The sequence below is a fragment of the Hypomesus transpacificus genome, chromosome 13 (genome assembly GCF_021917145.1).
Source record: "Hypomesus transpacificus isolate Combined female chromosome 13, fHypTra1, whole genome shotgun sequence".
Classification (NCBI taxonomy): Eukaryota; Metazoa; Chordata; class Actinopteri; order Osmeriformes; family Osmeridae; genus Hypomesus; species Hypomesus transpacificus.
In genome coordinates this window covers 11,482,429-11,495,297 of record NC_061072.1, presented here as the reverse complement: position 1 = coordinate 11,495,297, position 12,869 = coordinate 11,482,429, and the positions used below count along the sequence as shown (strand labels likewise).

The 12,869-nt window shown below is 43.2% G+C and overlaps 2 protein-coding genes across 2 annotated transcripts; one reads left to right on the top strand and one right to left on the bottom strand.

The window, feature by feature from the left end:
* hhex (hematopoietically expressed homeobox) lies at window positions 1-4,196 on the bottom strand. The gene is made up of 4 exons (XM_047032396.1): window positions 2,531-4,196; window positions 981-1,159; window positions 760-810; window positions 1-547 (listed from the first exon to the last, which is right to left on the bottom strand). The coding sequence occupies exons 1-4, from the start codon at window positions 2,889-2,891 to the stop codon at window positions 299-301; spliced, it is 840 nt and encodes a 279-aa protein (XP_046888352.1). The 5' UTR covers window positions 2,892-4,196; the 3' UTR covers window positions 1-298.
* A 909-nt stretch (window positions 4,197-5,105) lies between these two features.
* Window positions 5,106-10,910, top strand: fh (fumarate hydratase). Its single transcript, XM_047032393.1, has 10 exons — window positions 5,106-5,279; window positions 5,888-6,019; window positions 6,531-6,641; window positions 6,817-6,993; window positions 7,087-7,269; window positions 7,691-7,856; window positions 8,082-8,285; window positions 9,150-9,277; window positions 9,809-9,962; window positions 10,687-10,910. Exons 1-10 carry the CDS (start codon window positions 5,160-5,162, stop codon window positions 10,827-10,829), a joined length of 1,518 nt encoding a protein of 505 aa, XP_046888349.1. The 5' UTR covers window positions 5,106-5,159; the 3' UTR covers window positions 10,830-10,910.
* The last annotated feature ends 1,959 nt before the right edge of the window (window positions 10,911-12,869 follow it).

The window sequence follows — 12,869 nt, the reverse complement described above, 5'->3', positions numbered from 1 at the left end:
GTTTATCCCCAAATATAGTTTATTGATGTTCTAAACTTCATCATTGTTATTCAATCAAATGAACAAGTTACACATTAAGATAACACATTGATCAATTCCCATAGTGGCTGGAGGTCACTGACGTCCAACAAGGCGTTCTGGTGGCTGAAACAGAAGCTTGAATTGTCTACTACTTAGATCATGTACACAAAGCGAAATATACAAGAACACGTTATTTACAAAACCAAAAACATCTGAATGCAAAGGCAACTAATAGACATTCACATCACTTAGCGTTCGGCAGTTTCAATAGACTGTGTCATATCTGAGGATTCAAGGGAAACTCTATATCCTCCTCCATGTCCAGCTCTTGATCTGTGTCTTCTGAAATGTCCGAATCTATTTCTCCTTGTGATAATGGCGAGGAGGAGCACTGTGACCGGCTGTGTGACTGGGCCAGCTCTGTGCGCCTCAGGTCCGGGCTCGCCCCAGATTCTGACAAGACACCATCGCACTTTCTTACTGCGCCTTCATCCTCCAGCTCCCGCTTACTACCCTGAGGATTCTCCTATTGAAATAAAAAAGATAAAGATCAATAGCCTGATAGGGGTTATAACACAAGTAGGCTACTACGCATGGCTTTTACTCAGATTTATACAAAAAAGTAAAATATCCGTCCATTCGATTGACTCTGTTTCCGATCCTGTCATTTGTCTTGCAAACACAACAATACAAATGTTGAAATACGAAGTTAAACCAAGGCAATTCCCCTTGGCATACCTGTTTAAGTCTTCGCCACTTTGCTCTTCGATTTTGGAACCATGTTTTCACCTGAAAAACAGAGTTTCAAATTTGTCTCAAAGCAAAATAACATCCATTAAGAGACAATATTTTATCGATTTGTGTTCTAATAGGCTACATTATACATTTTAAAATTAGGCTATGGGGCCTATAAATGAACAACATAGTCACTTTAGAAATGTTTTAAATTGCTTGCTGACCTGTCTTTCACTCAGTTGTAACATTTTAGCCAGTCTTTTTCGTTCTGGAGGCGACAGGTACTTCTGCGTCTCAAACTTCTTCTCCAGCTCTATTGTCTGGTCGTTGGAGAAGCGCACTTGACCGCCTTTTCTCTTGTGTAAAGGGCGTTGGATAAATGGTGTCCACAAAAGTGGTTTACCTTTGAAAACACATACAATACATAATGAATGTAAAATATTATTTGTCAAAAATGAGTTCAATATAAATGCACAGAAAATGAATGAACAATATAAAACATGCATTAATCACAATTAAAAAAATGTACAGCTACAGCGGTTCTATTCATTTTTTCACAAGGCATCCTGCAAATAAAGATAATCTTTGAGTGTCAGTTTACTGCACACATCCTCCACTTTTAAGGAAGGCCGTGAGAGTGAGTGAGAGAGAGGGACAATGGCAAAATATCCGTCCATGTGTTTCCTGAAGCTTTATCTGATGAGAGAGGCTTTACCATTAACGCCCTATCCGTTGCACTTTACTGCAACTGTTGCATTTCGTTTCAACATCGACATCACGAATTATGATGTCAAACCCAAAAAGAGTCCTGAAATAATCAAATTCGCTGACAATGTGTAAAGGCAAAATTGGCCGACGCCGTTGGGTTTATGAAAATAATTGATGACAAGTAGGCTATTGTAGGCCTATTATAGATATATTAGCCTAATTAAATTGTGAAGTGAAACTAATAGCCTACCAAACACGGTTAAAAATATCGTAGGCCTTTTCGTTTTGATTAATGTGATTAAAAGTGCACCACAATAAAATAAACCTAAGTAATTAAACAAGCACCAGGATAGATTAAAAACAGATGCATGTTTGTGTACTGTATTGTTTAGTGTCCTTAAAGCTACATCCCGCACAGAGGAAGTAAACAATATCAGAAAAACGGATCCCGGCTATCAGAAGTCGAGTGTTTCCTGAATATGTCTGTATTGAGGATGTCGATAAAATAATCAGCATCGTGCACGACTCCCGAGGAAGCGCCTGCCTGAGGCGGGCAGGAAAACATTTAACAGCTTCTGAAACCAGATTTACTCCTATCGAGAGCTCAAGGTTTCCTGTATGAACGGAAAGGGTCAGGCTTGCTGAACAGAGACGGTTAACCCCAGGCCGACACTTTACTGCTGAAATAACAAGTGATTTAGGAGCATTCTTAGTCACTGCTCTGATGTTGGGAACAATGGGGTTTTTTTAAGTCAAGGCCGTTGACGTCCAAGACAGGACAATTTGTGTCATTACAATATGTCTGTCCCAAAAAATGACCATGATAAAGTGTGATAACGCATGCAAACCCTCCGTCGTACACAGCCCGCATTCGTAAAAATCCCGCATAAATGTAAAAACAAAGAAAAACTATTGTGGAAATGTTTACGCCCCCCCCCCCACACACACACACACACAATATTGAGAAATTGCCAAGTTGACTGTCTTGGTGGTTTTGACCAGCAATACATTAATTTAAACGTCAGATCATTTATGATGCGGACAAGATGCGCTATGTTCAACTTACCAAGAGGATCGTGTCTTAGAAGCGCTTGAGTGTAGTCTCCCATAGAACGGTGAAATGGATAGATGGAATTGGCGAAAGCTCCAGAGGCATACGTGGCCGTCAGCGCGGCGTGGTGCGAGAGGGCTGGATGGATAGGCGTTGGTTCGTAGATAGGGGTCCTGTACGGTGACACCAGACTGGTAAAGGATGAGTTCGGAGATGGGAGGGTTGGCATCGGGATCAACGTAGAAGATGCCGGCGAACCATTTCTACCCAAGATATCTTCAATGTAGAAAGGAGTTGGGTGGACGGGCTGGATTGGAGTAGGTGCGTAAAGAGGAACACTGACCGTAGGAGCTGGCGATGCGTGCTGGTACTGCATGGTTACAGACCTATATGTGTAATGTGATGCTGAATTGCGCTGTGATCTGGGTCTTAGGCTTCAGGAGAAAGTGTTGAAGGTGCGTCTCTGTCCATGGGGTGCCTAGGGTCAGTTGGCGTATCTGACAACAGTTTAGTCTGTTTCATATCGCTGCTGAGAGAGGGAGGAGATAGAAGAGTAGACAACTTCCTGCAGGTACACACACATTCTGATTGGTCCACTCTTCATGAGTGTGCTTTCTAATGAGATAACGCGTTATGATGCAGGGCCCACCTTCAAAATGTTTTACCCCATTGCTTGTAATATTTATGGTATAACTTGGTCAACTCTTTTGACTGTAATGTTGGCTGTATTTTTGTAATTCAAGTCTATAAAGTAGGCCTATAAATGGTGACGGAAAAAAGATTGTAACGTTGAGTCACATTATCTATCTCTTTGCTAATTGTTTTGGGACTGATGATGGCGAATACTGTGAGTAGCCTGCGTGACTCATCAGACTTTTAAAGTTATCGTTTAATTAATAATAAGATAAAATAGTAGCACGTGATTAACTCAGGATTTGGAAGTTATCCCGACGTTCATATCAGTAGGTTCATCATATCAGTTTGTGGCTTTTAGCGCACTAATTTATATGTGATTATCCCTTGGTCGTTTCCACATTGTTAGACAGCAATTGATAAACTTCGGAAAACGTTTCAATACAATCACCTAACCAGTAGGTTTTCTGCTCTCTCACTATCAAACGTTATTGATTTGTCTGTGGAAAATGCGAAATGCTAAGGGACTTTGAATAGCCCATATGCACTGCTGATATATTGTTACACCTAGGCCCACGACTGTACAAAGAAGCCTTTTTAGACAATAATTCCCTTTGACGCGAGCAGTTTACACGCGTCGACATTTAGGCCTATAAAAGAGATAAAGTCAACTTTCTAACGGTTGTAGGTAGGCCTCATTTAGATAGCGTGACCCAAGGAATAAACATTGATTCAAGAAAAGCATAGGAAATATAACCTCACATGAAAGACAAATCAGTAAATGGCCAATATTTGGACTTTGACAATCATTGCAGTGAATTGATCCGCCTGTGACTTTCTGGCGTCGGACCCCTGTCCAAACGGCTGATAAATCAGGGGAGAACACTGGTTATCGCTGGTCTAATGCCATCGAGCGCCTAGGTGACACTGTTGGCGCCATAGTACCTGTTCGAGTGCCTATGGTCTAGTTGTTTAGCTGTAATCAAAAGGAGAATCAGAAATAAGTCATTTAAAGTAGGCTATTTAGCAGATCAGGTAGTCCATGCACATTTGTTTTTGTTTTGTTTGATAAATTACTAGTTTTATCTTCAGGACCAATTTACAATGTAAATTGGTTTGCAAGACTTAATTGATATGAACTAGATTAAACTGAAACAAGCAACAGGTACGCCTCAAAGACTATATTGCATATCCAAAACCTTTCATGTAAAATGTAAAAAACAATGCCTGAGCGAGTTAAGATGTTGTCAATTAATTCATACACATTTGAGGTAGGCCTATACCCAAATCAGGTCATCATATATCTTCCTAAAATATTAGGTACTGTGATTAAAGCTATCAATCTATCAATTAGGATTATAAACACGGTTGGCTATAATAGGCCTATATTCTGTATAATCAAATGATTGAAAATCAGTTCAGCATATTTGAGAACATTGGGAATAGTCAACTACCAAGACTGGCCAAATCAGGATTTTTAATTAATTTTATTTTAGGCCTAATTCTGTAATTTAATTATTAATCTGCTATCATAAAATACTAACTTGTGAGGGTACTTTGCTTGTACTTCGCTTTTACAATGTTCACACTGCAATCTTGGTGGCACATTTTCATCATGGCTTGGTGCACAAGGAAAGGCTGAGAATTAAAGCATTTTGCTGCCATCTGCTGAAAGTTGCTTAGTACAGGAATGAGTTTATGGAGCAACGGCAATAAAAAGCTATTCAACAACTTTTCCTGATGAGTGAATCTAATTTTAATAGAAAATACTTATTTTTGACTGAGACGTATATACAGATATCGTGTGTCTACAGGACAAATAGGTATCAAAAAAACAAACAAACATTGTTGACCAAAAAATAAAAAAATAAAAGTGGTGCTGCTTTCAATTATCTCCCCGTGCACAAGCATTGTAACAGGGAAAAGTTTCCGCCCACCGACCGAGAATTTTGGTTGGTTTATTATGGTTCCGCCCTCCACTATCGCCTGAATTGACAGTCGAGACAGCGCCATGTATCGCTCTCTGAGAAACGTCCAGCGGTTAAACTGCAACCTCCAGGCGTTGCAGAGGAACATTGCCAACAGAAAGCACAGCCCTTCGTTTAGCGCAATCGTGACATCAACCAGAATGGTAAGTCATTTGCTTTATAGACAAAAAGTAATGAACTCTCCTTGTAAACTGCAGGCCCATAAATGACCTTATTAGCTAGCCAAGCTAGCTCTAACTATCTGAAATGAATGAATAGTTGGTTAGCAAGCTAGCTAACATGATAAGAAACATTTTGTGCTTTGTGTCAGCTGCAGGAGCTATCGTTTTTTGTGTGTCATTTACATACATTAACAAACAAATAAATGTGGTTGGATTTGAGCTTAGTATAAGGTAACTGATTAGTTTTTCAACAGTTTTAGCTTACTAGTATCACTAGCAAGGAGAGAAGGTCAAAGTCAGTACATTTTAGCTTGCCAGCTAGTTCTAGCGATATGCAGAGCCAATACCATAGTCTCTGTGAAGAACTGGCAGTTGGCAGTCTTCAGTGAAGCCACTACGCAGTATGGGCATAGCATGCTGTTGCAGTGTAAAATAATACAATAAAATATTAACAAAACAAAAACAAAAATCACTGTGTGAAATTAAGTATTTATTATGCACTAGTTACACTTCAGATTTGTTGTGATTCTGTCGTAAAACAATGTGATGTAACATGAACATACTTACAATGAATGTGTTTTTCTGATCAGGCCAGCTCAGAATACAGAATTGAGCGGGACACATTTGGAGAGCTCAAGGTGCCAGTGGACAAATACTATGGTGCTCAGACTGTCAGGTCCACCATGAACTTCAAGATCGGAGGACCCACAGAGAGGATGCCTGTAAGTCCTTCTTCAACATGACTTCGCTTAACTACAGATGCATACAATCAAGCACTTTTTGATATTACTGGGTCCACATCATCACAAACATTTATGTGACTGTACATCTACAAATCTGTGAAAATCAATTGAGTTACTGACTGCAAGCAAGGCACACAACTGTTATGTCACATATAGCCTACATTATTATTATAGCCATTGCTACTTGTCCAGCATCATGTTTGCTTTGCTATTTTTTTGTGGAAGGTTTCGTTTCGTAGTTTATGAAATATTCCAGTTTGGTGCTGAATCGAGCTAGCGGCATGTTGCGAGCTAGCTGTGTGAGCTACAGCTGTGTGTTCCGGCTGTAGAAGTTAGCTGCAGTAGCATCAGCAGTGTTAACCTCAGTTTGGCAGTGGTTATCAGTATGCAGCTGGACACTTGTATGGACAGATGGGGCGCCCCTTTAGTTTATACATGTTATTTCTAAAGATGGAGATATCATCCTCAGACCTGTTGTTCGTTGATCCAGATCCAGGTGATCAAAGCGTTCGGCATCCTGAAGAGGGCAGCAGCAGAGGTGAACAAGGACTATGGACTGGACCCAAAAATCGCTGACGCTATCGTTAAGGCTGCAGATGAGGTACGGCCCAGCTGTTAGATCAAACATGCTGATACTCTGAGAAAGAAAAGAAAAAAACTACTAACAAAGACAAACTCTATACTGAGGCCGGCAGGATATAATCTCTTGGACTTTTGAGTCACTTTTGAGTCTCTCTGGGACCTGGCCTCTCATGCATGGGGTCCATTCCCTGCAGGTGACAGCTGGTAAACTGGATGACCACTTCCCCCTGGTGGTGTGGCAGACTGGGTCTGGAACCCAGACCAACATGAATGTAAACGAAGTGATCAGCAACAGAGCCATCGAGATGATGGGGGGCAAGCTGGGCAGCAAGGACCCGGTCCACCCCAACGACCACGTCAACAAGAGCCAGGTAAACAAGACTGATCATCATTCATGTGTTTGTTCAGCGGGGCAGTCCAGTGGTAATCCTAGCCTGTTGTATGGTGGTGCTGTGTCTCTGCAGAGCTCCAATGACACGTTTCCCACAGCCATGCACATCGCTGCAGCCAAGGAGGTCCACGAGGGGCTGATCCCAGGCCTGCAGATGCTGCACGATGCCCTGGCCGCCAAGGCCGAGGAGTTCAAAGACATCATCAAGATCGGCCGCACGCACACACAGGACGCAGTTCCCCTCTCTCTCGGACAGGTACTGCACTTTTAGACTGTTTCATCTCAGTCTCGGCTTTTATTTGACGATGGCTGTGATGGAGGAGGTTGAAGCAACTAGGGATGTTGAACTTGTTAACTGAAAACCATGTGTCTGTTATTATGGAGTCCATAATGACCTCAGGAGCTCTCCCATTGACTGATTGGTCTTGGGAACTGGCATGTGAATGTCATGTGACGGATACTCCACTGGCTGGCTTTATGGAAGGAATTACTTTTAGCATTTTACTTATTAGCTTGAAGGAATATGACAGTATTAGAAGTGATATGGATACTATTAACACGCCTTGGGCTATTCTAGAACGTAGTATTTCAAAAATCATAAACAAGTTATAAACCTTTTTGAAGATGCGTATATTTACTAACTCGTTACTAACATTGTTTGTGTGTGCATCATGCAGGAGTTTGGAGGGTACGTCCAGCAGGTGAAGTACAGCATTGAACGCGTGAAGTCTGCCATGCCCAGGGTGTATGAGCTGGCTGCAGGTGGCACTGCAGTGGGCACTGGCCTCAACACGCGTATCGGCTTTGCTGAGAAGGTGGCCGCTACAGTCGCCTCTCTCACAGGTAGGGCTACGCCCACTGTTTAACCCTCCACCAATGAGACACTTCTCCTGGCTCCTCCACTTCTCCTACTGTGAACGTCAGACACAGATGAGATGGATTTGTTTGTTCTGTTTGGAGTCTTAGTATCAGAGAGGTGACATCATCGGAACAGTTATTTCTCCTTGTTAGACATGTCGAAATGAGGCATGGACACAGAGTCATATATGTTCTCCTTGTCATCGTCAGGCTTGCCCTTTGTGACCGCCCCCAACAAGTTTGAGGCACTAGCGGCCCACGATGCCTTGGTGGAGCTGAGTGGGGCTCTGAACACCGTGGCGTGCAGCATGATGAAGATCGCCAACGACATCCGTTTCCTTGGGTCCGGCCCCCGATCGGGCCTGGGGGAGCTCATCCTGCCTGAGAATGAACCAGGCAGCAGCATCATGCCTGGTGAGCCCAGCCCAACCCTGGAGTTTGCTTTCAACGATTCAACATGTAATATTGTGAGACAAGCTACAGTAGCCAGCTCACAAGCTTTTGCTAACGTTCGTAGGAGCAACCGTGAATATGTTGGCCCTCTTTGTCTTCAGGGCAGTAAGTCTGCTGGGATGTGAAGCCCCAGCTGCTTGTGCTCATCCCTGCCAGCTGGCTCTCAGGTTACGGCTCTTATTTTGGGACGAGTGCTTTCTCTCCACTCCCTGACCTTTGAGCCCTCCAGACCCAGAGAGACTGTTGATATTATTTAGCTACAGAGAGCTGGCCAGTAACATGTGGTAGCGTTATACAAATTAGTTGGTCGTAGGAGAGGGGTCTCCAACCTTGTTCCTGTAGAGCAGGGGTAGGCAACCCTGGTCCTCTGGTGCCACTGTCCTGAATGTTTAAGATATTTCCCTGCTCCAGCACATCTATTTCAAATGAATGGGTTGGTATCAAGCTCTATGGAAGCTGGGTAATGACCATTCATTTGAAGGTGTGTGCTCCAACCACCGGTTCAGCTAACTTGATTCACCACATCAACCAGTTAAGTATTAGAATCAGGTGTGCTAGATTGGTGTTGGGGCAAAACCCTAAAGGAAGGTAGCTTTCCAGGATCAGGATTGGAGACCCTTAACATAGTAAATGTAAATGAGGCCAAAACTGAAGTTGTAAAAAATAAATTAAAAAAAAGAACTCAAGAGACTGAGTCTCTAGAGCTGTACTCCTGTGGTGATCATTGGAGACCAGGGGGGTGACCACTGTGTGTTTCATGCTGTGTGTGTTTCATGCTGTGTGTGTTTCATGCTGTGTGTGTTTCATGCTGTGTGTGTGTTCCAGGCAAGGTGAACCCCACCCAGTGTGAGGCCATGACCATGGTAGCAGCCCAGGTGATGGGCAACAATGTTGCCGTGACTGTCGGAGGCAGCAACGGACACTTCGAGCTCAACGTTTTCAAACCCATGATGGTAAGATACCTGTGTGAGCTGGCTCTCTCACACCAGCTTTTTTTCAACATAAACTATTAATTGTTTATACAAGATGGAAGCAAATATTGAGTAAGGAATGCCTTGTTATTTTCAAGGACATTTCCAGATCCCAGTAGAACATCATGTTGAATACTACAGCTTATTGTTGGGTTTGCTGTCTTTGTTATGTGAATTATTAAATGGGGTTGTTGCCATTGATGTCTACTAAAATATTTACAGCCAGCTTCATTATTCATCCCAGTAACTGATTGTCCTCAAGAGGTCCTCCAAGCTCCTACCATTGTTTCATCAAAAAGCCTTCTAACAACACCTCCAAATCAGGATATAAATGATTAAACAATTCTGCAATAATGATAGTTGGTAGTCCTGGTAATCATTGGAGGACTGTGATTGTTAGTTAGATGTATCATGAACTAAAATGATTGGCCCTTATTTTGAGTGGAATGGTTTGCTCTCTTTGTTCATTGCAGTCCTGTTCAATCTCTGCTCTCTCTGTACCTCCTCCCCCAGATAAAGAATGTGCTCAACTCTGCCAAGCTGCTGGGCGATGCCTCCGTCTCCTTCACCACTAACTGTGTGGTGGGCATCGAGGCCAACACAGAAAGGATCAACAAGCTGATGAACGAGTCCCTGATGCTGGTCACAGCCCTCAACCCCCACATTGGTAAGATGCTTTATACCCTGCACGCCACTAGATGGCAGACACGCACACAGTCACAGCAATGCCCAGATGAACTCACTGTGAATGACATTCAGGTGCCGGTTGATTTTTTTCTCCGATGTAGCCTTTCGTCCTTGCCTCCTTGAAATAATCTTTGATATGAATTGATTGGATAATCCTGTTATTTCATAATTGGCCTTTCCAAGAAATTAACCTGTTACCCGAGGACTTCACGGTGCTCTATAAGCCAGCACAGAGATATGCCTTTCGATTTTTCTGTGTGCACTGCCTTCCCTTCATCACAGGCACACACACACATACACACACACACACAATCACACACACACAAACAAACAATCTGTGCCAGGGCTGAAGGAGCAGGTCTGAGCGGGGCCCAGGTGTTCCTCTTCAGGGGTGCATGGGCAGCTAGCAGGCTGCTTATCGATGATCCTCATCAGACTTGCAGATGCGCACAAGGCCCCAGTTGGAATACTCTGACCGTGTCTCTTTCCTTCCTGCCTTCCTTTGAGGAATCCCTGGGATGATGATAGGCCGGTTAAAGGTGTATGGAAGGGTAGCTCTTCAGTCATGTTAAAGCAGACCGTATGTATGGGAAGGAAGGATGTGACAGAGGCAGAGACAGAGGAATGATTCCAGAATATTCAGTGGGGAAGGGTTGTTGCTCTGTTTGTTTTAAATCGAATCCCCCTGCGTTTCTGTGTTCCAGGTTACGACAAAGCTGCCACCATTGCCAAGACTGCCCACAAGGAGGGCTCCACACTAAAAGCTATGGCTGTCAAGCTGGGCTACCTTACAGATGAGGAGTTTGATCAATGGGTGAAGCCTCATGAGATGCTGGGCCCCAAATAGACAATCACACAGCATCACAGTGGTTCAATGTCTTATGTCTTTGTACAAATAAATACTTTTTTTTTTTTTGTTGAAACAGTACAGTTGAGTTTGATGATGTTTCTCATCCGATTCAGACTGTGTTTGGTTTCTCAATGCAAATCTAACGGATCATTTGGAAACGTTTGCCTCATGTAAGGTCAAGATGTAGTTTTGCTACTTTGCTACTCTTTCTCTCACATGCACTCTTGGACACATGCACTTTCTCCTTCTCCCTTTGTTTTGGCCAAAACGTGAACCATATTCACACATTAATTCTGTTCTGGATTTCCCCTCTGTGTGTATGTGTGGCCATGGTGTTGCCAAAAAATTATACAAAAATAGGTATAGGTATTGAACTGTTCTTTCTATTAATCAAGGCCACGGTGGAGGACATTAGGATGTTTCCCATATCCCTCATTCATTGGCTATACTCACACTTGAGATTGGATACATGGTGTGCCTCTGAATGAAGGTGTTGAGTCATTTATTTTACTGTTCAATGTTGAATACCAGGCGTCCACTCTGGCTGATGCATTTTTCAAAGGATACAGCACAAGGAAAATGATGTCATACCTGCCATTGGTCTGAACAATGGGACTATACCTTCCACAGTCCTCTATAGCTTTTGTGCACCCAGTCTCCAATACTACAAATAGCTTCTGTCCTTCTATTATCCCTGAAGGAACATGATTAGATTGGTTAAAACTGACAGCTGATACCAATCCATGAGTTATTAGGACAGAAAGACCGTTTGAAAGGAAAATGGATAGGCAAAGAGAATGGACCTGGAGGGAGGAGAAACCAGCAGGGGGACTGGGAAGCAGGGGCTGTAGAGGGAACACGAGGAGGGAGAGATGATAAAGACGCTGTGGATGAGCAGAGCAATGCTGGGTGACGTGTGATGGCCCTCTGGGTAGCTCCCTCAGAACAAACACTTAGCCCTGGGGATTGGGGGGTGAAATGGGCCTAGATCCAAGCTGCGATGGCATCGATTAACCAAGGCATTTGTAAACATATTGCCTTCCTAGCAGATGCTGGATCATTGGTATAGATGAACAACCACGCCAGAGCCTCTGTCGCCGAACTAACGCAACTAGCCCAACATCAAGGATCACGTCTGTATTGCTCTCATTCTGCCAAGGCATGGAGATTCAAGACATAAGCGTCAGACATTGGGTTGATGTGTGTGGAGGGATTAGGAGGATTGTAAGTGTCCAGGTCAGACGGGGCCCAGCGGAACCCCTTGCTTTCCTGTATGATTTTGATTTTGGCGTACAAATTAGCCAGGGGGCCCTGACGTGGCCTGGACAAGGATACAATAAATACATTTAAAGCAGCGGTTATCCATCAACCCTGGTCCTCAGGGACCCCCTGTTCTGCATGTTTTAGATGTTTCCCTGTTCCAACACACCTGATTCAAATCAATTGTCGATACGACCTTAAACCATTGATTTAAGGTGTACTGAATGAATTCCACAAATTGGATTTCCAAGTAGCCTTGGGACTTTGGATTATGAACGCTCCGCAAGAGAGGTATTCTCAGAGGATAATAGAGTGTCTCACATTAGTAGTGCCCAGAGTGAATAGGCTTCTTTTGACGTTGAAGTTGCAGACGTTCAATGATGTCAGCAGCATGAACATTTATCAGAGAGTCTGAGATTATTTGAACATGAATCATCAACAGCACAATGACAGGAATCTGTAGGTACTGAGTGTAGTTTTGTGTGAGTAGCTATATGTTCTAAAGTAGGCCTACAGGACCAATAAAACAATATTACAAGTGTTTATTGAAGCCCCCCTCCCCCCCCCGGAACAACAAACAAACAAATTGAACCTCTATCAACTACTGTTTGAGGATCAATAAGCATATTGCCGTTGTCACGATGTGTGAAATGTGTTCCCCATGAAGTAAAGAAATGCTCTGTTTAAAATCGACTCTTTCAAACCCTGTTTACCATTGAGGCAGTTACCAAGGAGCTGAAGCTGATGTGGATTCCTAGCATGCGATTGGCCCCCAGG